Source organism: Dermacentor andersoni, chromosome 2 (genome assembly GCF_023375885.2).
Source record: "Dermacentor andersoni chromosome 2, qqDerAnde1_hic_scaffold, whole genome shotgun sequence".
Taxonomy (NCBI): Eukaryota; Metazoa; Arthropoda; class Arachnida; order Ixodida; family Ixodidae; genus Dermacentor; species Dermacentor andersoni.
The window spans coordinates 141159096-141185562 of NC_092815.1; the positions used below are offsets into that span (position 1 = coordinate 141159096).

Genomic DNA, 26467 nt, shown 5'->3' on the forward strand with positions numbered 1-26467 from the left:
TCCCAAAGTTAAGGACTGTTGGGAGACTTCAATAAAAAGAACATGATTGTAATGGAGATAAGGCATTCAGTAGTTTGAAACGTTATGGTAATGTAATAAAGGAGCACATCACTTTTGCTCACAAAGCATTGACAGTTGAGTGCAGGAACAGCTGTAAATCAGTGAGGGCATCGTTTTATGTTCTTCAGGAGAAGAAGGAGGAAGAGGAGTCTGCAGTTGAGGAGGAAGAGGAGGAGGAAGAAGAAGAGGAGGAAGACAGCCGGAAGCACCTGCTGTTGACCAAGCGGTCATCACGCAAGCGCAAGACCATCAGCTATCAGTTCAAGGAGTACGACGAGATGATATTGCAGGCCGTGCAGCCGGACCTTGTGGCCGTGGAAGAGTGTGCCAAGCGTAAGTCTTCTTAGTTGTGAGGTTGACAAAACTGACTGTACAGTTGTCTCCCCTCCCTCCCAAAAAGAAAATTGCGTTTGCAAAATATCTCTCGCGTAGCAACTGTCATCTACTGGCCACCACCACAGAAATCATTTCATTAGTGTGCTATTTGTTATCATGAGTGCACCTAAAAGCTAGTCATTGCGCATTTTGATAAGCCCCTTTAGGTAAAAGCAGTGTGCTTGTTGAGAATTGGTCTAATCGTGTGTGCCTTGCTTGTACAGCCTATCGCAAGAAAGTAAGGGTGCATGAATACTGAATAGTAGATTTTAAATCGAATATCAAATCAAATCGAGAAAGAAAAGAGCAATATCAAATTGAGTATCAAACATCAGAAAATTCATTACGAAGATTGATGCTTATAAATTTTGTTGGAGTGTGCAAATACTGAATAGTAGATTTTGAATAGAATATTGAATCGAATGAAGAAAAAGAAGTGAAATATCTAATCGAATATCGGGAAAGCTTTCACAAAGTTTAATGCTTAAAATATTGGGCACAAAAATATGGCGCTTCACATGCTCGGGAGCCTCCTAGCATTCCATAGCAAGAATTTAGCAAGCTGTCAGTAGCATAGGTACATATAAATGAAGATATACAGTACGGTCTAGTATTATTAAAAGGAACACTAAATTATGGGGACGTGCAAATAGTGATTTTTGAGATCAAACCGAATATTGAACATTTTTAAAATGGTTTTCAAATAATGAAATAGCTGTTATCATAATTATTATAAAACGATATTCGTATACTAATATTCTTAAGTTGGCAAGTTGCTGTCATTACACAGCATGTTATGAAGCTTTGTTTCTTGAAAGCACAAATAGAGCATTAGGAGCAAACAAGTAGATTCTCCACATGCACAGGGCTTTTAAGAGAGTGCAAATGATGACTGTACAGCCTGTAAAGTATGGCTGCCTAAGTGACGTAGCCTGCTCTACGCAGGTTCTCACATCTTATGTCTATACTATACCCATGTTGGTGAAGATTTACCGTATTATTGCTCCAACATTATGTTTATTTGGGTGCAGTTGACGTTTTGAAATATTTGAAAGGTGTTCGAAACATATTTGCATTTACGAATAGTGACTATTCAATTTGACGACCGAATCGAATATGACACTATTCGATTTGTTATTCAAATAGTATGCCAGTATACCAAATTAGTATGCCTGCACTGATTACAGCTCAGTTATGGGATATGAAAGTTTCAAAATTTTATTTTAGCACTATGAAATATGTTGCATAGAATCAAGTGCTTTTTTTTTTCCTCTTAAAACTAATGCGTTAGTGATGTTCTGCTATACTGAACACTAGAGGTTCTCAGTTTAATAGTGCAGCTGCGTTTTGCAGCAATCTCTTATTGCATAGAAAATGTTTTGCTTTCAGTTTGTCTCCAAAAATTTACAAGGGCTATACCAACTTTGTGGCAGGTAGGTTATTATAAAGCCAATATGCACGTCATACAAAAGGACCACACATCACGTGACTTGATCACGGGACCAGTGTTGACGGTAAAGAGCAAGTGCCGTATGCACCATTTCATTGTCATGTTCACCGTGATTTGCCACCCGTCACAGATTCTGAAATTTAGAGGGTCAAGGCAAACTCGCACAACGCTCGCTCCTCCCCCTACCCACCCTTGTTCATGTGCCGTCCGCGCAAATGCATGCAACCAGCTCATGACACATCCGCGCTCGCGCTTTGAATGCAAAGCTAGTCTTGTGACAGGTTGCTCGGAGCTACAAATAGAGACCGATGTGCGTCTACGAACAGCTTCGGGAAAGGGAGACAACCCTTTCTCTTCCATGTCCATCTGCAGCCATGCGGTCAGCACACTAGTAGTCACATGACACTTTCATGCCCACTTGTATATCTTAAGTTCATCTTGCTCGAAGCTACAAAAAGATTACCAATGTGTGTCTATGAACAGCATCGGGAATGAGAGGCTATGATGCAGTGTGTTGCAAAGATGGCGACTGTGAACACTGTTGGTGCCATCCCACGTTGGCAAGACGGTTTGTTGGCTTTCCAGATATTGTGCGGCTGCTGCGAATAGATCTATGTCGATTCGGCAGTAAATTGTAACTGTAGTCACCGACACCCGACGAAGTGTCACCGATTGGGCCTAGAGGCCTGTACAGGTTAGACTGACAGCTTTGAAGTGGCATTTGAAATCTAAATGCATAGCTGACACACATTTTCAGTTTCCTTATAGCAGCAAAATACTCATTGAAATAAAGTTCGGCAGGCCAGCTGTTAGTCACATCGACAGTGACCATTCACAGTAGCACTACCATTTCAAGTGCGTGAGTGCAGCGGTCACAGTCACAAGTGTCTATCGTGATATACCGTAAAAACCGGACTATAGGTCAGACCGGAATATAGGTTGATCCCCCAACTAACGAATTCTAAAAATGAAAAAAATCTTTTTCAATGGGAAAAGTACCGAAAGACATGACACCCTTACCTTCAAACAAATGCGACTCAGCTGGTTGCACAATGGTGACAGTATTTATTTAAACGCTGCTTGCATGTGCACCTGGCCAAGTTTTTTTAACAGTATCGCGCGACCATCGACCCGCGTACTTGTCAGCACCTTATTAACGGCGCTGAGCGGTGAAACAAACGAGATATGCGCATGTGTACACATTCACTTTCGCTATTTCGCCGCTCCGTGCTGTTATGATAAGGTGCTGACAAACAAACACGTGGGTCGATGGTCGCGCAATACTGTCAAAAATTGGCCGGTTGTGCAGTACACAGAAGGGCACAAAGTGCGCAAGCGCTACACCAAATCAGAGCAACGCCTTTGATCAGAGTCGTCCAAACTAGAGCAGGATGACGAGTGCTTCTCGCTGCCCAGTCCATAGGTGCGCGCAATCTCTACCGCTTTCAAACGGATGCATTCGGCAGACACACGCAGCGATCTTACACGCAGCTCCCGGACGAACTCCGCAACCCTGCCTTCCAGTTCTGCGGTCCGCTGCGATCCGCCCACGAAATGACGTTTCTTTTAGTTGCTGCAAGTTGTAATACATTGCTTTTGCCTCCGCCACTACCGAATGCTCTTTTCGGATACTCCAAGTTCGCGCTATGCCGCCAGGTTTCCGTGGGCTTCCGCGTACTCAATTGCCTTTTTCTTGAAGGCGACGGTGAATTGACGTCGACTTCCGCTCATTTTGAAACAAAATGTGAAAATGCAGCCTTTAACCAATATAACTTTGTGACAATGGAAACGCAAAATGCCGGTGCCACAATGTCGCTACGCCGCGCTGCTGCTAATGGCGATGGCAGCTATTTACTTCATCCGCCCATAGTTGCAAGACTTCCGTAGCTTTTCCGCCAATGTGCGGTATATAAGACGAGGGTCGACTTTTCGCAATGGTTTTCTGAAAAAAAGTTCGACCTATATTCCGGTTTTTACGGTAAGTGTTCTCAACAGCTCCTTTACTGATGCAGCATTTTTGCTTCTGTTCCCGCAGCGGCACGGGTTCCAGGGGTGAGCCGGGGCAAGGACATGTCCAACCTTCTGGGCCCGGACGATGAGGAAGAAGAGGAAGAGGGCAAGGATGAGGACGGAGACGACGAAGACTACGAGGACGGGGAACGGCATGCAGCCGCGGGAGGCAAGAAACGGAAGCGAGGCCGCAAGCTCACCAGCCTCGATTTCACGTCTGAAGAGGAGGGAGACGACGAAACTGACGAGTACCAGGGCTCCAGGTGGGCGCCGGTGGGCTGGTTCTTGTGTAGGAGGGCGTGCACTGCAGTGTAACCAGCCATGCAGACAAGTGCCTCTTTCAGCGGATGAGAGCAGTGGAAATTGAGAATGGATTCGAGTTGTAAATTAGCCGGTGCATGCAAATACTGGAATGTACAAGTCTAATAGGGAATGTTCAAACAATTTTATTCACGAAACAAATACCTAGTGTATATTTAGTTGCAAAAGGGCCCCAAACCACGTTTTATTAAAGTGGAGAAGTGCAGTTAAACTTGAAATAGGCTATTTGAGAAATACTTTGCTGCAAAAAGTACTTCAATGCATTCAACAGAAGCAGAGTCATTGGAAATCAAAGAACCCCTTCGCGGTGCTTTCGCTCCTTCATTGTCTTGCACTGCATAGGCTACGGCTGAGTGGAGCATGCCCACAGCGCTCCGCCTACTGAATGTCACCGTAGCACGCAGTTCAAATTTGATTTTGGATGTTCACGTAGATGCCACCGCTTCTGATTTTGGCACCTATGATGTGCCAAACGTTAGCCAAACACAGTTGTCCTCACCGAACTGCAGTGCGCTCAGCCAACGGACTCGTCGCGGCATCCCGCAGTGGCCGCAGTATCTACGCTACATAGATGAGCTCAGCTACGTGCAACTGCAGTGCGTGTGCGCAGCGCTGGCTTTATGCACGACAGGGCTTAAGTGCGTGCTCGCGCTCATGTGCTCCAGTCTGACCATGCTACGTGGTGCGGACTGGCTCTCTCCTTCACCAGCTAGACCGACAGATAGTAGCCAGATCCGACCTCCGCATTTTCAAGCACTATTAACAAAGAAATGCCTGCCAAGACGTCTAGCCAGAAGTGGCCAGGAGTGAATGTGTGCTGGCAAGCACGAGTGTGGTTTGACCTTAAGTTTCATGTGGTTTGAGACTGAGTGTTCAAAATTGGTCAAAATTGCTACAGCACCGATGACCAGGGTGTCCAAAGTTTAATTCCTATGTGAGCAGCCGCAGCCGAGCATGAGCAGATGATAGTCAGCTTCCTCTGCAAGTACGTAATTGTTATCGAAATTCGAGAGCAGATTTTCGCTTACTTCAGCCTGTTTATTAAACTTCGTCAATAAGTTATACACAGTAAGAAGAAGTGCACTGATCCAAATGCCCTTGTTGATCGTTGTCAGCTATTGACCAATAGCAGCCGAGTATGGGAACCTGCTATATTACGAAATAAAGTGTCCAGAAAAGAGTGAGGAGCAGGCTTCTGTTGAGAAAAGAGAATTTGAGAGAAAAGTGACTTGGTGTTCCACTTGCGAGATCCACGCGCCACACAAGACTGCAAAATTTGGTTGAGATGTTTCCAGAAGCGAATGCTATCCGCTGACTGATCTTTTATTTTTAACCTAGCCTGAGCGTAGGTTCACTACCCCTTTAATAATTAAGGGGAACGAGTGAGGCTTGATTGTTGCTAGTTCAAATGACGTGCGGTCAGCAGGCAATGAAGCAAAGGAATGATCAAGGAAAAGTGAACTGTTCTATTTGGTTGAAATGTGGCATTAATAAGGATATGGGCAATGAAAGCAGACAAAAGGGCAACTTGTCACAGGTGGGAGAAAACTTGCATCTTCCATATTATGTGTTTGTTGCTCTACCCCATCCATCTGTCCGCTTTCTTGGCTGTTTATGTATAAGTGGAAGACTGTCCCTGGGAGTGTAAGCCAGTGACACTACTGGCCATGGAAGCAGATGTGGGTTTGGCTATCATCGAGGTGATCATTTCCCTTTTCCTTAGTACTATTACCTTTCAGTTAAAAAGAATAGTTAATTTCTCCTACACTTTCCTTGGCTTCATTGTCTGTGGACCTCATGTTGTTGTAACTAGTATCCAGTTTGCACTACGGTCAACTTCCACTAATTCAGCCTTCATAGGACCGGCGTAATCAATGGAACTATCCAGTGAGTTGAACTAAAAGAAAAGGCACAGGAAAATGTAAAAACGCACCACTGCTTTATTTGGCAGTGTATACTTGATTTAAACACACATGCCCTTTCTTTATAGCTTTGAAGTACAAAACAATTGCACCCACATCTGTCGCGCACCTGATTTTGTAACAGGAAAAATGGCACATGCTTCCGATTCTGGCCATCCAAAATTTAAGAGATCTGCTGAGTTTACTCTCACAAAATTAAAGTTCATTTGCAGTAAATGCCCATTATTGTCTCTCTTAGGCAGCTCTTTATCACCATGGGCCACAAATACGTGTTTCCTCTGTGCAGTATACTGTGACACTTCGCATTTCTTGAATGAGTGTGCAGCCATTGCGTGAACTAACCACTTGGATGGTAGACATGCTACACATGACTCCAACACTTCAAAAACAAATGATGCGGTGTTGCTGTTGTTAGCTTAACATGCAAAATACCTGTTTTTAGGAAGGAGCTTTTCTAATGAAAGGGGTGCGTTATCATTGCCACACTATGCTATGTGAAGACTTGTCCTGTCACCACCTTGCGGTAACTTTAGAGAAGACACTGGCTCTGATGAAAGGCTGCTGCCAACATTGCAAACGCAGCTTCAGTTTTGTACCTGATCGTAATGGGCAAGTAATTTTTATCCTTTAATATTTTTTTGTTTCCTTTAAAGGTAAGTGCTGATATGAAGTAATCATTGTAGTCATTTACGGTTAGGCGCCTCCCTTGTCAGCCAAAGGCGGGCCTGGAATCTGGGTTTTTTGGCAGGAGATAAGCGGGTCTCTGGCACATCCATTGTCCCCTGGCACCACCAAGGCAGATGCCGCAGCCGTTGGAGTCACCATTTGGGTCGGACGCACACATGCCAACCAGTCGAGTTCAAATTACCTGACGAGGGCTAATCTTTAGGTCTCGCCCTCCTACCCCATCAACCTGGAACTGAGGTCCCGAATCCAATAAAATTATAATAACGAAAGTCTTGGCAAAAGTACAGGCACCAGCTGGGCCCTTCAATCAGAGCCAAACCAATGGAAAAGTATAATTAAGCAGAGTTACATTAATGAAAGCCTGCTGCATTTCATTGTAATGCATTTGCAGAGCATTAGATGCAACAGCAGAAAACTGCACAGACAGACAGACAAGGAACCTTATTGAGAAAACTGCACACACTAAAAAATGACAGCAGATAAAAAGAAACCATGTGCGAGTCTTGTCATGGCAGAGGCCAATTTCCACTAAGTATCGTACATTTTCTATCAGCTTTACTACGTTTATAAAGTGTAGACTTCTAATAACGTGAGCCACTGGAGTTGCAAATGCCCCTTTATAGGTGGTAGTGGTAACATTGTGCTAATCTTTCGCTTGCTCAGTGCAAGCCAGTCGGAGGCGAGTGCGTCGACTGTGATGAGCGACGGCCCTCCGTCGTCAGGTTCAGACTGGCAAGCCGGCTCAAGGCGTCGACGTCGTGGAGGGGGCGCACCTGCTCGCAAGAAGGGCAAGACTACCCGCTCTGGCTACCGCCGAGACGACTTCGGTGAGCCCCTGTGCTTTGGCATCCGATTGCATGGACCTTGCGGTGTTTGACCTGTATTTTGCACGGGGGGGTTTAGGAGGGAGCGCATGAAATTCAAGCTGCGCAACAAGAAAAACGTGATTCTTGCTGAGAATTTTCAGTGAACAGGATAACTAACCTGGTAGGGCCTTCATTATTTGCTTGAATGATGTCGCACACAAGTCAAACTTTTTGTGTCAAGTCTTACCGATCAGTGGGAAACGTGTGGGGTAGCACTTTGCTAAGCAGTCCTGGGCATTATGCATTGCTTGCAAAATGAATGTCAGTTGTGTGAGATGTGACCTGAATGTGGTACTCTCAACAGCAAAAGTTGGCAGCCACGCGAACATCAATAAAGCTACATTGACACATAATGTAATGTGCATTGCTGTCCAGGTCCACTTTAGAAATGGACGCAGTTTTCTCTTTGCCACGAACACGTGCATTTTCTCACTTTCCTTGGACTCACTGTCATTGCTCAAAATAGGCGTGAGACAGCCCTTCACGAGCGTCTAAGCTGCATGTCTCAATTGTAGGCCTGTGATAAGTGAGCAGTGAAGGTTCATCCACTGCACAGCTCTTCACTGCAAGCCAAATAAGCTTGGTTTTCATTGACCCTCCGGTACCAGGTGTTGCTTCTCTTTTTTAGACCCTGCAGAATTTTTTTAATTGCCTGGGGCCGACCGCACAATTCTAAATCCTTGAGCTGGGTTTCTCGAAGATGCAAGCATTTTACTTGCACAAGAAATCAAAATCTGTAATGACCAATAACAAAATTTCACTGATTAACTTTTTAACTAATCACTTTATGGCACATTTACGAATGGTAGCTGGTGAGCTTGCAAGGGGTATTCACTCTGAACAAGTTCTGAAGACGGCACTGGTTTCGAGATGTGCGCCCTCAACCTCACGGTGAAAATGCACTCTTTAGAAAAGTGCTGTTTCATGCATTAAAGCACAAAAATAACTGGAACGCCAACGTATTTCATGACACACTTATGGAATGAATGCCGTCTCAAAACTTGTGCCATCCTGAAAATTCATTCTGAGTGGATGCACCTTGTGAATTCACCGGTTACAATTTGTAAATTGCAGCATGTGCCATAAAGCACTTATTAATTACCATATTCACATGATAGCACCAGAAATTGCAGATGTCTAGCACTACCTAGCTGCACTTGTAATGCAAATAGGAGCTTTCTTTGACTCCTTCGCCTGTTTTCGTGGTCAGCGGTCAGCAGTTGGCCTTTCACCGCCGATACAAAGGCGCTGATGCGAGGGGCGCGTACCCCCACACAACTGAGTTGGAGGACGCATTAGTCGCCGACCACCAACTATTATAGCTCTGCAAGACCTGTGTGCTGTCGTGCGATGGCTTTGGGGCGTCTGGATGTTTATGATGCTGTGGGAAAGTGCTCAGGGGGAGAGGGCAGGACGGCCTTCCTCCTCTCCCGGTGCCCTCTCCCCCTGTGGCGGCTTTGGGAAAGGAGGATGGCAGTCGCCTTCTATGGCAGTGCTTCCACCGCTGGGGGCAATGCTCGTACGAGGAATTGGTTTAACGTATAGCCACCTCTACTACTGCTACAAATGTACTCGTTGACGGCTCTGTTCTCGGCGGAATTACGGAATGAAACAAGGAACACTACATAAATGTCCTCACTGCAACGAATATACGCCTACCAATCCATTATTATTTTAATAAAGCCAGTAGCTTTGTAAAAGCACTTGGCTATTTGCCTACATTGACAGGGATCATCGATGGTTTCTGCTAAATATTTTTCTTCTTTTTCCCGTTTTCAGTAATGGACGACGACTACGAGTCGGACAGTGATGGTGGCTACGGTGCCAGACGTGCAGCTACCAAGCAAGTCAACTACCGGGAGCTATCGTCTGATGACGAAGAGGCTCCCCCCATAAAGAAGAGCAGGTGAGTGGGTACTACTGTCGGATAACTGCTTGTCAGTGCATTCGTCTCCTGTTAACCCTGCCGTGCCCCACTTGTCACACTGTGCTGCACCACTTTGATGCCTCCCTCAAAATTCTGTTTCAAGCACAGGAATCCTAATGCATAGCCTGTAGCGGTGTTTTTGATACGCTGGAGCGGGTTTCTGGTTGTGGATAGTATAAGAAAAACAACTGCTAATTAATTAATTACTGTGTTAAATAAGTTATTGCTCAAATAGCATTTTATTCTTGTTGTACAAATGTACTCCTTATGACCAGAAACAAAAGTCAACAAGTTATAATTTTCCTTGTGTTTCTAATACCCAAAGCGTGTTTGGACTTTACAAGATTAAAATAAAGGCTTCGCAAGATCATCGCATATGGCAGCAAGCACATCTGCATTTCGAAGCACATATACATTTAGTTACCTTTAGCTCACACGTAGGCTTCACCTTAGAAATTCAAACCTAAGTTAATGAAAAAAAGTGTATGGCCCTATCACAAGGATATCTTAAAGTATGCAGGTTTGGATTTAGATTTATGAATACTAAAATTGTGACCATAATTGTTGTCATTGTATGCTACTGGCACAAAACATTGTCATGTAACAGCTAGCTAGCATTTGGATTAAACGCATACTTGTAAAATGACGATAAGCTTTTCCGTATGACATTGTTATGAATGTCCCTAGATGGAACACTTTCTCACCGTTGCCCCTTAGCAGAAATGATGAGGCCCTGTGTTCATGCATTGCGGTTGTGTTTCAGGTGTTGAGCAGTGGCCCACGTAAGTAAAAGTAGTAAGAGCTTATTTATGTGGTGGTTCTTCATGTTGCTATGGTGGGTAGTGTCTTATTTCTCTAAGGCTCAGTGATACTTTATCACTCAACCTATGCAACAGACCTGTTCTCTGTTAGGTCAGCATCAGTTCATTCAGTGTGATCAATAAGTCTCACAGGATGCTCGTAATTCTCAAACACATTGGTCAATTCAAACTTTTGGTAAAACCAGTTTCAGAATGGTCCGTATAACGTGGCTCGACTGCCATGTTTTGGAATGGGGTAGAATAATCATGGTCCAAAAGCACAACCGTTGATCGAGAAGAAGAGCAGTCACTGTCCGGATGCACCACACACAGAATAATGTGCAGTCATTGTAGTGGTCCTAGACACTTTTGGAAACCCTTGAAAGCGGAACTGCCATTTTCTGTTCAGTTTAGTTCATAATTATTTCAATTTTAGGGGAGGCCGTGAAAACCTTTTAAGTTTTGCAGAGTGTTTAAAAATTCGTGAATTGTACTTTCGGCTAAGCTTGGTGGACTTCATTTGAGTGTCTTGACTGCAACATTTATGCAAGCCAAGAGTCAAGCCAATCTAATAAGATTAGCATCTCTGCAGTAAGGAGCCATCTTGTTTGTGTTGGCTGGTATAATGAAAGTGTAGAGAAAGTTTAGCAAAAAAGGCTTAGCAAGCACCTCCCTTCTTTTTCTTTTTTTTCATTCTGTGTGCAGTGAAAAAGGATGTTCTTCTTGTTTAAAGCAGTGTTTTGTTTCCAAGATGTCGGCATCATGGTGCTCTAAATTCTTGAAATTAGGGGTGTGCAAATATTCGAATATTAGATTTCAAATCGAATATCTAGTACTAGATTTTTCTAATGTTTGGCACCGTTGGTGAATGACCCGACCATGGTTGATGCCTGCTGGCATTCAGTGTTCCACGGCGCACAATCTCTATCGGTACAAAGTTCGACCAGGTCAACTGGGCCAATCAAAAGACTTAATGCTACACAAGCAGAAGGAACAACAAAATCAGTGCATGTGGAAAGCATGGAAGCATTCGTGAAGTTCTGGCCAATTAGGTACCAAAAGGCACACTGATCCTATTGGATATGCAAGTTCAGTGTTTACACATGCAGATTCGTGCACTTCGAAGCTTTGCACCCTCATGTGAGCACACAGATGAACTTGGCACATTCTTGGTAGATTAGACTTGGCACAGTCTAATCTGTATGCACAATTTTGTGGCCAGTCACTGAAGAGCCACTGATGGAAGCACATTAGTGGCAAGCTTTCTGTGACGCATTGTGGCCCATTGTCGGTGGCGAATTTTCATCAAGGTTGCACCATTGGCCACACTGTCTAACCCGCTGGGCTTAATCAGAGCTGCATCGTCAGGTGTCAGCAACGGAAGTTGCGGTTTCATACCGAATCAAAGCAGATCTATTCACAGCGGTCGCATGACTCTCAGAAAGCCGGCAAACCGCCTCGCCGACAAAAGTGGGTGCACGGTATGACTGTTGTTCATGGCCGCCATCATTGCAAAATACCACGTGGTGGCCCCTTGTTCTGAACAACATTCGTAGGCTCGCACACAACGGTCTCTTTTCGTAGCTTTGAGCGACCCATCGCAGAACTACAGCCGCCGACCGTTTATTCGGACCTCACGGGGACTGCGAAAATGTCCGAATAAACAGGTGTCCGAAAAAGCAGATTAAGAAAAAAAAAATGAAATCCTTTATTTCCACGCACTTATTCGGGCTCGGCAGTAGGCTTGGAAGAAATTGTGAATGCGCCGTTGCACGCTGTTCCGTTTACGCGCAATCAGATAAGCCTGAATCTCGGAGAGGGTCGTACGGTCACTATTAGCTGAAAGCACAGTCACTGCTTGTACACGCTCCGCATGCGACGGCAGCGTAGCACATGGTGCGTCATCTTCCGACTCAGAGTCATCGTCCGGCGGTGCAGCTCTACCTGACGAATGATCTTGCCGTCGTCGAGTTCTGCGCATGTCAATACAGCAGTGTCAGTACCTATGAAACTGTCAAATGAGACGGTGTCCGGAATCGCAATGCAACCACTGCGCAGGTCTCGGCAGAACATTTTCCGCGTCAGTCGGGAGCACATCGGAAGGCGACAAGTCTTAGGCCTCCCGGCACCCGCTTGCCGGCATTCCCCAGCGCAATCTGCGCGGGCACTGTCGGCGCCATTAGACCCTTGACGCGATGTTTACGTATGCCGCGTTGGATTACCGAAACCTTGACACAGCACACAAAGCAAACACCACCGTGCCGACACCAGTCGCACAAACGAAAAACGCGGCCCTCGCAGCGTCTTGAGCTAAAAAACAAATCAGCTGGTGGATTGTCTTGACATGGCTTACTAAGCTGAAACCGGAACTGCTGCAGAGCCACTCTATCGAACCAGGCAGAAACGATGATGATGAGCGGAGATTTCCAGTAGCGCCACTTTGTGGGGCAGCAAGAAAGCTCCGTTCAAAACAAAAATGGCGTTCAGCAAGTCGAACCATGCACCGGTCAGAGTCGGTGCATGGTGCTCAAAAAGTGTCCGAAAAATCAGACGAGAGGTTGCAAGGTGTCCGAACTTTCGGCAGTTGTTATACATTATGGTCTATGGGGAGAATGGCGGTGCCACGAAGCTGACCGAATAATCGGGCATGTCCGAATTTTTGGAGTCCGGAAAATCGGTCGGCGACTGTAGCATTAAATTTACATGCCGGGTTCAAAAGTATCATATGACAGTGTACTGATCCGTGGCTGCAGATGCCTTTACACAGACGGCAAATGGACATGGAAGAAAGGAAGGAGAGGGGGCGTCACACCAACTTGTCGTGAGCCTCCTGATTTGAGAACTCTTTGCCTTGGGTGTCGACCGCGGTCGACCCGTGCAGAGCAGTGCCAAGTGACGTGATACGCATTTCCCTCTCTCGTCTGTCGCACAGAGCACCCTTAACAAGCTGACCATATCTCGCAGAAACCACCTGCCATGAAGATAGAAAAGCCGTCCTGATTTCTGGAAGAAAACTGGAAAGCAGTACTTTCTGAGCAATAGAAAATTGCCCTTAAGCACAGTATGGCCCACTATTGAACTGAACACCCCATTGGTATTTAGGACAACTTCCTTACTTCAGCTTCAGGGGGAAAAAAGCAATTGTTTCTTTTTGACAGACATTACATCGACAAAAAAATATTTTCCACGCCTTCGTATACAACTGAGTTAACCGTGCTGGCAGACTAACTTAGCGTACCCTTTAATAAGAGTAGAGCATACATTTCGGATCATGGGTACCCAAGTTGCTGATAGCTAGAGAGATTCTTTTTAAGGTGCACAAGAGGTAAATATTTAGCCAATGTGGACTGCTAAAATACCATTCCAAATAGCTCGCAGCGCTTGTATTGTGCCAAGAAAAAAACTTAGTAAGACAATATCACTTACGAAGCGTCTGCGTACCTTCACTGCCATTCAAATCGCCCGCCCCTAAGCAGCAGTCATGGATGACATTGCACATGCCATCACCGCTCTTTACTCCCTTTGGGGAGTTAAACTGCGCTCTACAGGCAGCGCTACAGGTTTTTGTGCAAAACACTAACACGACGCAGCTGCGGACAGACCAAGCCAGGACGCAGCATTAAGTTCGCCACTGCAGCTGCTCTCAGTCGAGCAACGTGGGCCATCCCGCAACATCACATGGTCATGGCATTCTCTGCTGCTTGTAGTTTGCGTGTGTTTTGCAAGCCAGCAAAACCGGCACAACACAACACGATGACGAAACTACTGAAACGTGAAAGCACGGGCAGCGCAGAGTCATGAAAATTTTGAAGCATAAAAGCTTGTCTTAAATTTTCTGGTATTTGATATTCGATTCGATATACGGCTTTTTTTTTTTCTTCTTGATACGATTTGAAATGTACTACAGTAAAAGCTCCTTAATTCGAATTCAGCGGAGACGCTACGAAAATTCGTATTATACAAAATTCTAACTAATGGAAGTCAGAGAAAAAAATCGCTCGGTTAAGGTGCGTATATAGTCCGAAGTGGTGTGAGCACGCGCACACACATGCTACGTCATGTTGACGTGAACAACATCTATACTTCAAAGCACTGGTGCAGCCAACGTAACAGGATGCGGCCAACGCGGTCCGACATGCCCAACATCGAGATGGCATCTTGCTCCATCCGCGCATTCATCGCGCCGACTGGCGCGCAGAAACAAAAAAAAATGTTGCAGTTTCGCCCAGAAAGCAAAGCATCGATTGCAATAGCAAATTAGTAGATAGCTATACGAAGTAAGGATAGTAGTTTTACCAGCCGTATAAGCTTGTAAACATTCACTTACGAACTAAATTAACAAGTAGAGTGTCACGCGCAAACAGGTAAGCATGAACACATCTCGCTCGATGATTGCGGAAACTCGCTGAAAAACACTGGAGTGAGGAATCGCGGCAGCAGCAGCGATCGAATTGACCTTCGTACAGCTCTCGCTTCAGCGCGAACGAAACGTAGAAAGCACATCGTGTACGAAGGTACCGACACTGTGTGCACTCGCCAAACATTGCAGATCGCTTTGAAGATGAGGCCCACACAGGCGCACACTTTGGCCACGTCGCAAATCGCTTTCATGATATGGTGCCCGTATGGCTGCGCTGTAAGCAGCAGCAGCCACCGGAGAAGAACATCCCCGCCCCCCACCCTCTGCCTCACCCCCGTGCCTCATGCACAGAAGAGGGCTTGCATCCGCCCCGCCTTCTTCACTCGCGCACGCGAGATATGGCCACGTTCGCTGGCTCACCCTCGCACCCTTTCGCTCGCACATCGGCATACGGCGCACGGCGACGATTTTATCGTCCTTGAGCTTCATACGGAACCTCATGGGAGAGAGGAGACCTGCAGCGTTGGCCATGCCTGGCCAGGCACAAACGCGTCTCTCGTTGGTCTGGCCTGAAGAAGGGGCCACAGATGAAAAAATAAATGCTGCGCGGCCCGCGCTGTGACACCAGCATCACCAATGTGCTCCCGCGCTCTAGCAATCACCCCGTCCACAATGGCACGGAGTTCGAATTATCAGTGACGGTGCGGATTTCAGTGTGAATTAGCAAGATGTGTTACACATCGCTTTCAAAATATTGCTGGACGGACCACAGCGGCTACTTAAAATTAACTACTTGTGGATTAACGAGCATTTAGTGTATTCTGTATTCGCACACTCCTACTTGCAATGCTTTCTCGGGGCCTTCTAAGTCCTTGAAAACCCTTAAACTTTTTCCTCAAAAGCTGCCACGATTTCTGAGTATATGTGAAGCATCTGGCATCTGCCCTTTTTATTATTATTATTACTTATTTATTTTTTGCAAAGGTCTTTGTGGAGTATAAAAGTGTTGGTGTTCACAAGGAGCACGCACCACTTGCCTGATGCATTTTCATCGCTTCAGTTCCAGGCGACGCCAGGCCAGAAGCAGCTCTGAGAGCGACAAGGAGTGGCGCTGCGGCAAAAAGCGGAAAGGCAAGGGCAGGCGCACCTGGCGAGCCAGCTCCACATCCGAGGAGGAGGACGCCGAGTTCACCGTGGAGGAGAGCTCCGACGACAATCGCAGGCGCAAGGCAGCCAAGCGTCAACCACGTTCCTCCGAGGAGGAAGAAGAAGGCCCCAGCGAGGAAGATGACAGCAGCACCGAGAAGAAGAAGACGAAGAAGGCCTTGAAGTCGCAGAAAGAGACCAGCAAATCTGAAAAGGAGAAGCCGCCACTACAGAAGTCAAAGAAGCAGCTGCAGAGCAGCTCGGAGGATGAAGAGACTGACGAGACCGAGAGCGAGGAAGAAGACGAAAACGAGAGCAGCGACGCCCCCTCCGATGATGGAGAAAGGAAGTTTGCCAAGAACCGCCGCATTATTCGATCAGACGACGAAAGTGATGAAGGGGAGAAGGCCAAGGAAGCGGCAGATCCAAAGGCAACCACCGCTGGCAGCAAAGAGCCACTGCAACAAACTCCTTGCAATACAGAGGCAGCTGATGTGAAAAAGCCTGCAGTAGCCTGCACAGAGGCTGCTGCCGCGAAACACCCTGCTCTGGAGCGTCCTGTTCCTTTACAGCCTAATCCTCCCCAGGACAGTGCCCCTCCTGTTGACACAAACAGCAGGCCAGTGGCGGCTATGAGACAAGGCTCCCCCAACTTGGGCCGACACCTTCTAACAGTTCCAGAAGCCTCCCGCAGTGTTTCCTCTTCCCCAATGCGAGCAGCCGGTGACGAGAAGGGCTTCCCAGAAGACGAAGAGGAGGAAGACTCTAACAAGGGCTTTCCACCTGAAGAGGAAGATCTGGAGGAGAAAGGGTTTCCAGAAGAACCGCTGCCACATCCAGTCCCGCCCACAGGCAGTAGCAGGGGAATTGCGCCACCACCAGGCCACTATCCATCGGTTCGGCCACCGTACCCTTACATGGGTCCCAGGCCACCGTATGGGCCACAGGACCCGTACGGCGACTGCGTGCCCATGGATGGCGCCTATGGGAGGCCACTTGCACCGACTCCAGTCGACCCATACACACGTGGATCACCCAGTCCTCCCCAGTTCACCAGCCTCGACACTCCGCTTCCTCCACACCCGCCGCCGCCGCCGCCCCACGGTCGTGGTCGCCATCTGACGCCTCTGGAGGGAGGCCAGTATCGGGACCAGTACCGGCCTCCCGACACTTACCAGCCGCCACCCGGTTACTACGGTGGAGGACCTCCGCCACTCCCTCCTGCGGGCCCACACAGTCCTTACCGATACCCGCATCACCATCCGCCTCCATCGGGGTACCCGCACCCGCATCCTGGTTACTACAATCGGCCACCCGGCTATTACGGACCACCCCCTCCTCCAGAGGAAGGCGGCTATGGGCCGCCCCCTCCTCACCATCCCCCGCCGCCGCCACCACCCCAAGGCAGTTCCTACTCGGAAGGCCCCCCAGGCCCTGACCAGCCTCAGTGGGGGGCGGGACCTCCCCCTCCCTCTGGCGCAACTCCACAGGGCCAGGACGGCGGCTTCACCATTACCAATATTCTCCGGCAACGGAACACCGGTGACGGAGAAGAAGACGAGCTGAAGAGCGTGACAGACATTGTGTCGTACATCACCCAAGAGTAGCATGACAGAACTCATCGTTCTCCACTGTGACAGGAGTGCACCTTTATCTTGCGTCGCCATGTGGTGCACGTGCATTCATTTTAGATTTTTCTCACCGACTGTGAACATTATGGAGCAGCGGTGTCTTCTGCGTATGGTTGGCTGGCTGGCCCTTCCCTCGTGTGTGTGTGTGCGTGAGTGTGTGTGCGTATGTGTGGGTGGGTGGTCCAGGTGCAAAGCTGAAGTGTGGTGCGTGCACTCGTGTGGATTGAGAGAGTCAAGGATTGCATTTGGCATGCGCATTTTGTGTGCCAACTCGCTCTGAACTCCCTCGCTGTCTGAGCATTTTGGCACATTTGTGGTAAGTGCTTCGACAAAGGTGGAGGAGTGCCTAGAAATGCGGTCCGTCAGCCTGCCTCGCTGTTGCCTGGCGGTTGTCTTCCCTTGAGACATGGGCTACTCTGCAGTTATGCAGAGAAATCGAAGGGGGTATTGTAAACGGGGTCGAAGGCACGTGTTCTTGAGTCTGTGTGCTTTTTACAGGGAGTAAAAGAAATGACGTTATGTGTGCCGAGCTCAACTGTTGCCGCATGCAAGCCGTGGCAGCTGCAGTGCTTCTCAAAATTAATATTGTTTTCCTGTTAGACTGTGAGCCATGTGAGTCTTGTTTTCCTTTGATTTTAGTATTGGCAAATGGAAGAACACGGAATAAACGAAAAACAGTTCTTAGTGCTAGTCCCATTCCCGTGCGCATTATGCTCAACAAGCATTTTCTGCATAGTGCAAGATATTGCTTTTAACTTTTCAGTGAAGCTTAAAACACATCCTTGCTAACTGTTGCATTCCAAGGCATCAAGCTGCACCTACCAAGAGGTTGATCTGATGTCTACTGCCCACATTGCAAATTCAGTAGTGAACAAGCAGGTTGTGGACAACTCTGGCCAATTCTGAATGTACTGGTGCAGCAATGGTTTTGTGTGTTTGTTTCCAATCGGAGGACTCCAAAGAACCACTAAAGAGCATAATGTTGTTCCACGCGTGTTTTTCGTAGGCCTCTTGTGTGCTGTGTTTCTAAGTCTGGCAAGTAGCAAGCTAGAAATGTATAGCAGTGCTCTTTTTTTTTTTTTTCAATTATGACATCGTACTAGCTCGCCTGTTGATGGTCCTACTGCGGGGCAGTGCTCTTTTGTAGTTCACATTTACAGCTACCACTTAACTTCTGTTCTTCTATGAAGGTGCATGCCATTGGTGGGAGCAATTGAAGAAGAGACTAGCCAAAATTGTGTTTTCAAACGCCTGCTTGGCTTCAAATCCAGACACTGTGGTAGCGTGTCTGTGGTGCTCTGTGGTACACTTGGGTAAGCTTGCTTCTGGTCCGCGGCAGCATGTGCAGTGGTCAGTGACCACCGTTGCAAGTCACTACATCACCCAGTTTCTTTTGCATGCTGAGCTTGTGGGGTATTTATTGAGGCACCGCTGAAAGTTCATTGATTCCACTGCAGTATGATCTGGCGTGATCCTTCTGCATTCTCGTGCAACGTGCGGTCATGACCTTTCTGCTTCATGAAGTTGTTTCACACTTTACGAGGTAGCAGTGGTGTTCAGGTGCAGTGACTCACTCTTGTCACCCTACACCACTTCTAAAGAGGTAACGTAGGAACTGCCGATTCTTTGTCATTGGTGGTGCTTCGATGCCTGTAGCGCTGCCCGAGTAAGGAAAACTGGTTGACAAAAAAGGCTAAGACTCGTGGCCTTGTAAGGCAGTGTGCAGATAACATCCTTGGCACAGGTGAATGTTAACCCCTGGCTGCTATCCTCTTGGTCTAACTTCCGTGGTACACTGTGGTCGAGGCTAGCTGCAAGAAATGCCATACAGAGAATGGCTTTTCTGCGTAGCATATTTTGAAGGAAGAAGTGATTGCTCAACTGGTTGTATGGGAAATCACATGTGGGGGAACTACGTGACCTGGAGTGAGAATGAATTTTGCGAAATGCGTTCAAGTAACTTTATAGGGATCTGTTGTTTTAGAGGTTAAGCTTAAAAAAATAACGAGAGACTTCATGGCTTTACCATCACAAACATTTAATCTTGCTGCATGATGTCGATTTCCGGCAGGTTAGATGTTGCAACAATATGTGATGTGAAGCAGTCTGGACAAAAATAAAAGCACAGGTGTTTAATAAATCTTCTCACTCTTGGAAACATTGTCTGGGGAGGGAGGTTCAGCATGCATACACCACAGCTTGTATGTTGCTACTTAAAAAATGTTGAGCCATGTGTAGGTATGAAGCCAAGACGTACATTGTCAGCTGGCAACTCTTATTTTTACTGCTGTTTAAAGCACAAAATATTTTTGCGATGTTGTAGTGCATGTTGTTGATGCATATTGAGCAAATATTACACTTTTAAAATTCATTCTCTTTTCTGTTTTATCATGATGACCCAGGATTCTAGAACAAAGGAATAGAAAAACTCGTGAAATTGTGCTGCCAGAGTGTTATGCCTGCAGTTGCATTTGCGTGTGCCTCATTTATGCTTCTGTTGGCGTGTGCCTTCCCACAAAAATTTTTGGAATGCAGAACACTGAAAAAAAAAAAACTGAATTACTTTGTATTTATAGTAGGGGTGTGCGACTATTCGAATATTATTGAATATTATATTTTTACTATTCAATTCAAAAACAAGGTATTCGAAAATTTTCGAATATTGGATTACGTACGAATATTCGAAAACAAATCTAATATATTGCTGGCTGTGCGAGAGCAAACATGGTCCTTAGCATGCATTTCTATCTAATCTAGGAGAGTGTGTGTGATTTGTGCTGAATTTTGCGATAATTTCGATCTGCTGGCAAAATTTCGCCTGTAAAGCATGCTTAGCCACTTGCCATCTAAGCTTTGTAGAAAAGCCAGCCTCTCAGTAGCAAGGGCCACGGCTTTGTGAACAGCGAGGGTGCACTATTTTGCAGGTTCCATCCCCAATCCTGAGCCTATTGCTTGACAGCAAATGCAATGAGTAACGACTGGCACAGGGTTAAATGCCTCTGAGTTTACAGGAAGTTGATCTGGTATAATAAGGCACAGGTCGGCAAGAACAGACAGCTAGCAGAAATTATTCAATTTTGCAAAGCTAACATGGGCCAAATACACAATCCTTTAGTGTAACAGCTTACTAGTTAAGTTTTTTTACCAATGACAATGTGATCGCACTGTTCCAACATGTTAAGGTAAACCGACTTGCTAATAAATCCGTGTGCATATTGTCATTCAATATTCAATGCTAAGTATTCGTATTACATTCGTGTTCGACAATTTTGATATTCGCACGCCCCTAATTTATAGCATTGATAATGCGGCAGAAGTTACTGCATAGACAAGTCAGTGGTAATTTGGGCTGCCTACTCGGTCAGTAAGAGAAAAGTAATGGAACGTGAAACAGACGACAATCGCAGCACACGTGTTCGTCATCTCCATGTATTGTAAGTCGCAGAGATACCCGGGTACTGCATCTTGGTGTACGCTTAAGTGGGGAAAGAGTTCAGCTTTTTTAAAAGCAACCGCCACATTCCAAAAAGCTTTGTGGCCAGGCATGCTGTGCTGTTTTAAGAAATGCCTGCATATTTTGTACATACCATCTTAAGTTATGCCTACATATATCTTTTTTTATTAGATGCAATATGTTGCTGTTTATGTGTCTGGTCCATGTCACAGGTTGCTGGTGCTGCTGCAGTGGTTAATGATTTCTCGCATACAATTTTTTGACAACAGTGTCATCGCAAGCCCTTCTGCATGTCACTGCAGCACCAACAGCAGCCTGTGGAGTGCACGGCAGTGAGAAACAGTTTATTGAGTGTGGCAGGGCTTTGGGTAACTCGTGCACAGGGGCATGACTATGTATGTGTGTGTTGCTGATACTGCGTAGTATGCCAATTCAACAGGTTGCAAAACAAATTCTGCCAAGCGTGATAAATTCTCTTTGCGCTCCTTGTCTTGCTGACCTGCTGAATTTGGTGTAATTGCTTTCTCTTAGGCTTGTGTGAATATTTGATATTTTCGAATAATTGATCGAATATTGTGCTATTCAATATTGGCTTCGATTTCGATTTCAGTATATAAAATTTTCTATGTATTCGAAACGAATTAATAGGTGGTGTCCGAATTAATGCCCAAGTGGCAGTCGCCCTGTGGATAACAAATGCAGATCTCGAAGGCTATGCATTTGCTGGTTGCATGCAGCAAAAGTGATTGCGGCAGCCGGAAACACGTTAAAGAGTTTTGTACGCCACTTATATGAAGTTTAATGTATGGTCGATCAGCCTTTCTGCAAATTGCATTGGCATTAACATGGCTTATGGTCAAGACAAGCCAAAGACAAAGAATTCGTTTACAGTCGCTGACCGATTTTTTAACCTGCTAGGTTACAAGGATGCTTGCGGCACAGCCACCTTCTCTGTTGGACTAACGTACAGCAGTGAGTGAGTATAGCTGAAGTTTAACACGCTGCACATAAATTTTTGGAACACGATTCGCACACGCCGTGATGTTAGAAAAATTGTTTGTGAAAAATGTTGCTGCCATCAAGGTTATGCTCTTGCTTTCGTCATTGAGGTGTTTTCTCAGCTTTCTGGGAGTCACACAGCTGCTGCAAATAGGTCTGAGTCGACTTGGTACCAAGCCATAACTTTGGTTCCTGATGACCAGCGAAGCAGTACTGGTTAGGCCTAACAGCTGAGACAGCGCCGTCGTGACAAAAATAACCCGTTGCCCTGCTTGTTGGCAAGCGACAAATTGTTGCAACAAGTTTACCTACCGCTCGTTGGGTGGCTGGTTGTTGATCGGGCTAAGCTCACATGTAGTCAGACAGCAGCGAGCTGAATTCGCACAACATTGCCTAAACTGCCAGTGGCAAGCGAACATGAACCTCTCCTGCAGCCTTAACGGTCGTCAAATTTCAAATAGGCAAAATTTCTGAGCAAAAGTTCGTAAACAAATTCTCTGTACTGCTGGCATTGCACTTCTCAATCTTTGCATAAAAATATCCGAATAACAGCACTACAAAAGATTGATCCCAGAGATATCATCCTTGCAAATACCTCATGTATATATATATATTGACCCTTCTCGCGGCAATCCTGTGGGCGCTGCCATGTTTGATCACGTGGTGACACGTCCATTGCTTGCCTCAACTGCCTCCGTGTTTACAATGGGTGTGTATGACGCCGGTGCGGCTTAGCAAACCTTTTGTTTGGGAGATATCGTAGACGGTGACTGGGTGGATGACATGAAACATTGGCCGCAGCTTCAGAGAACATGCAAAAGCACTTTAGAAGCTGATTAAGCTATGTCCAAACGGCGCAAAGCGTATATGGTGCTTGTTTTAAAAGCGAGGCTAAACACACATTCCAAGCTATTCAAACTTTCTGATCATGAATTGAATAAGGATTAGTGTGTTTTGCTCTTCGTTCCTTATATGGCAAATATTTTGAAGCATCAGCTTGTCACATTTCTGACTCAGCAGATTTCCTCGATGTGTTCACTGTCTTATTATTTTCTGACTAATCACTCACAGGTGTGCTCAGATCTGATAGATTTGTTCTTGCTGTGCACAAGACTTGAAATGTAGCTGTTTTGTACATAGTTATACCTTGTAGGAAAGATGTATTATCGCTAGTAGCTCACTTATCCTTGTGGACCATCACAAAACATTCATCTTCGACGATTCGTGCGCTATTGGTGTAGTCCGTCATTTATTGCGAATACCTGGTGCGCATATATTCAAGTGTGCGCCCGCTCACTTATCAACACATTGACGATAGAGTGGGCGTAAGTTTCCGTGCCAGTTGGGGTAGATGTGTGTAGATACTGCACATGACAGTTACTATCACAGGAAGTGACAGTACTCCCCTTGTCATTGTGCTGCGAAAACACCCGTGTACTTAGATTTAGGTGCACGTTAAAGAACCCCAGGTGGTCGAAATTTCCGGAGTCCTCCACTACGGCGTGCCTCATAATCAGAAAGTGGTTTCGGCACGTAAAACCACATAATTTAATTATTTTTTTTGTCATTGTTTAATGAGCGGTACTCACTGTCGCCAACATTCTGGGACTGAAGCACTTTCTTCGAAGGTCAGTGATACGACACTGGCAAATGAGCAATTTTCTGTACCTCAAGAAAAGCCGTATGTTTTGGAAGAGCCGGTTACACGTACGGATAGACACAGCAGCGGTCTTCGAATTTGACCACACAGATTCATTCCATTCCTTAATATGCCAGTCACTATTTTTGCAGCCAACTACTGCACACATCTTCATCCACATGATTCAGTCCAGCATGATTAGAGCACAGTGCATTAGCAAAAACTAATTTGCATTTCTTACAGCTGATCACACAGAGGCAACGTCAAAGCGGTAATGGTTTCAGATTTGTGTGCTGTCGTTGAGGCCACGTGCAGTGTGCCACCGGAAGCGCCATCTCATTTCTCTAGAACTGCTCTGCGAAAAGGGTCAATATATGTATATATATATATTTGTCAAATTGTGACTCTTGTATAAGGGTTTTATGCAAATTGCACAACTGTTCAAACTGGTCACTTCAAAATTATTGCTATTTGCTTCAACTTCACTTTGAACCCAAACATTTATATTCACGCAAGCCTACTTTCCTTTTTTTGTTTTTCCAAAAGCAGGCTGCATTTTATTTTTATTTTTTTCCTCACTTCTGTGACTATCTGTCTGCATTTCTTAATCTTGGTGGACACCTGGCAGCAAGAGTGACAAACATGCAGCAAAGTGGGTTTCACTGGGAAGGGCAACAAATACATCTCATTTACGTCTTCAAAATTTGGTGTCTCGCATGTGATGGCCACACTGCCACCATAGGCATATGTGACCCCAACACTGTACAGTCATTTCATCTCTCCATCAACGGGAAAGCTTGGTCACGGTTTCCTTGGCGGGCCTCATTGCTCGCTGCTGTAAGAAAGCTTTTTGTACATAGACGTTTTGTCCAAACCGTGTAACCAAAGGCGTGTGTCATTAAAAAAAGAACATCTTTCTTTTTTTTTCCGCTTTGTGTCAGTGTTCTCCTTGCTGCTGCGCACGCATTCTTCATCTGGGATCGTATTCTCAGTCACTCAAGGCGATGCTTTCACTTGTGCAAGATTTCCCATAACTAGCACTGGATGCATCAACGATTACAGGCAACAGTGGTTCTGGCACAATGCGGAGCATGATGTCGTACCGCAGTACCAGGCAATGCTGACGGCAATAGATGGTAATATGTATTCAGATGAAGTTCTAAAGTATCCCCAAAAGTGATATACCGAGAATACTGCCCCTGTACTTGAATATACAAGCTCACAAAGTAGTGTGAGTGTACCAGTATAGTTTATATGCTGCGATATCTTGTGGTGCACAACTTTTTAAAATGCACATGCACAGAGAGATCTCCACATCAGGTTCTCACTGAGGCACTGCTAAGGCACATAATACCCCTGTCACATGGTGCAGTTTCGATTGCGATTGAGCCCAATCAGGATCGCGTTTCCATCGGGTAAGCGGCGGAAGGGAGTCAATTCCTTTCGAAAGTGCCCCCTGCGGTTGGGGTATTATGCCCTGCTGCGTCTGCTAGCTGACTTCAATTGATCAGTGGCAAGAACTGCAGTCCAAATAATAAATGCTATAGAAGCTTTCTTGTTCAATGGGCCATTTGATGCTTGCGCATCAAAACTTAATTTTGTTGAATTTGAGAGCCCGTGATGAAAGATACGGTTTCATGCCGTGTGTCGACATTATGTTCACATCAGCGGCATGAAGTGAAGCCAGCCACATTTGCACGTCCATCTGCCCCCACGGCCGATAGCATGGTCACTAGCAGTGGGACAACCCCGTCATGAAAAACGCCAGCAGTGGGGAGCAAATGTTTCATCTGCCTCTCATTTCTAGTTAGCTAGCTAACGCCTCTCCAAAACTCTAGATTGCACAACCTTCTGTACTAAACACTTGGGAAGACAGTGCACATAATGCCAGTCCCATGTTTACACATGTGGCAGATTACCTCTAAAACGGGGAGCGCAGACTATGTATGCACTCAGCTGTGCCAACACCCATGCGCTGCTATGGCCCTGCTAGAAAAGGAGATGTGTGCCACCCTGGCCCCCAATCCTCCTCCCCCGCGCCCACACTTGTTCACATTACCGCAAGCTCGCTCCGCTCCCTATTTCCTCTTGCTGGCACCGGAAGATGGCGCCCATCAAACCGCCATCTTAGGGTGCCTCGATACCACGTTGCGCTTAAGTGCCCTATACCATCCCTCTCAGCTCACCCCCACAAGTTTTCACTTGCACCAAAAGCACGCAGCGCGTGGGGCGCGATAGGATATTACCGCACCTGTACGTCATAGGCAAGATGACACTGCTCCATTTTGGTGGTCGCACCTTAGCACGTGCAATTTGAGGTGCGCTTGCTAGCAGCTGTCACTTGTTTCAACCTGACCATCTGCAGCCACAGAAGGTTTAATTTATTGTCTCGGTATTCCTTGCGGCGGCAGTGAAAGTTAATTATATTGAAATCGTTTATATAAGCACGCTTCGAAATATTGAGGTTCTGAATGCATTGTGTTTTATAGACAAGAAGTTATGAAAACTATTGTCGGATATAACTCAAGTCTGCAGTGAAGCCGTGCCCACGCCCTCATAACCGCCAGCCACTGTTCGTCCGCGAGGCTGCAAGTAGTTTGTACTTCAAACTTTCCCTGTTACCTAAATAAGGCGGTAACCACAAAAATAAAACTATAAGTGCGTAATTTTGTATGTTTTCACTCGTTTATTATAGTGGAACGGTGAAAGCCTAATTCTTTATTGAACTGAAACAAAACGCATGCTTCGCTGCAACTATATTTGCCAAGTTTCACTTCAGTTGGCAGTGAAGTTTCATGAGTAAAACGGGGTCAGCAGTGA

The 26467-nt window shown here is 46.0% G+C and overlaps 1 protein-coding gene across 1 annotated transcript in view; it reads left to right on the forward strand.

Moving 5' to 3' along the window:
• LOC126540654 (uncharacterized) overlaps positions 1-24576 on the forward strand; it is a 69585-nt gene extending 45009 nt beyond the window's left edge. The window contains exons 12-16 of the mRNA XM_050187491.2: positions 189-393; positions 3921-4158; positions 7489-7652; positions 9471-9597; positions 15839-24576. Coding sequence (XP_050043448.1) covers positions 189-393; positions 3921-4158; positions 7489-7652; positions 9471-9597; positions 15839-17531 — 2427 coding nt within the window. The 3' untranslated portion in view covers positions 17532-24576. The remainder of the gene's footprint in view (positions 1-188; positions 394-3920; positions 4159-7488; positions 7653-9470; positions 9598-15838) is intronic.
• Positions 24577-26467: the final 1891 nt, after the last annotated feature.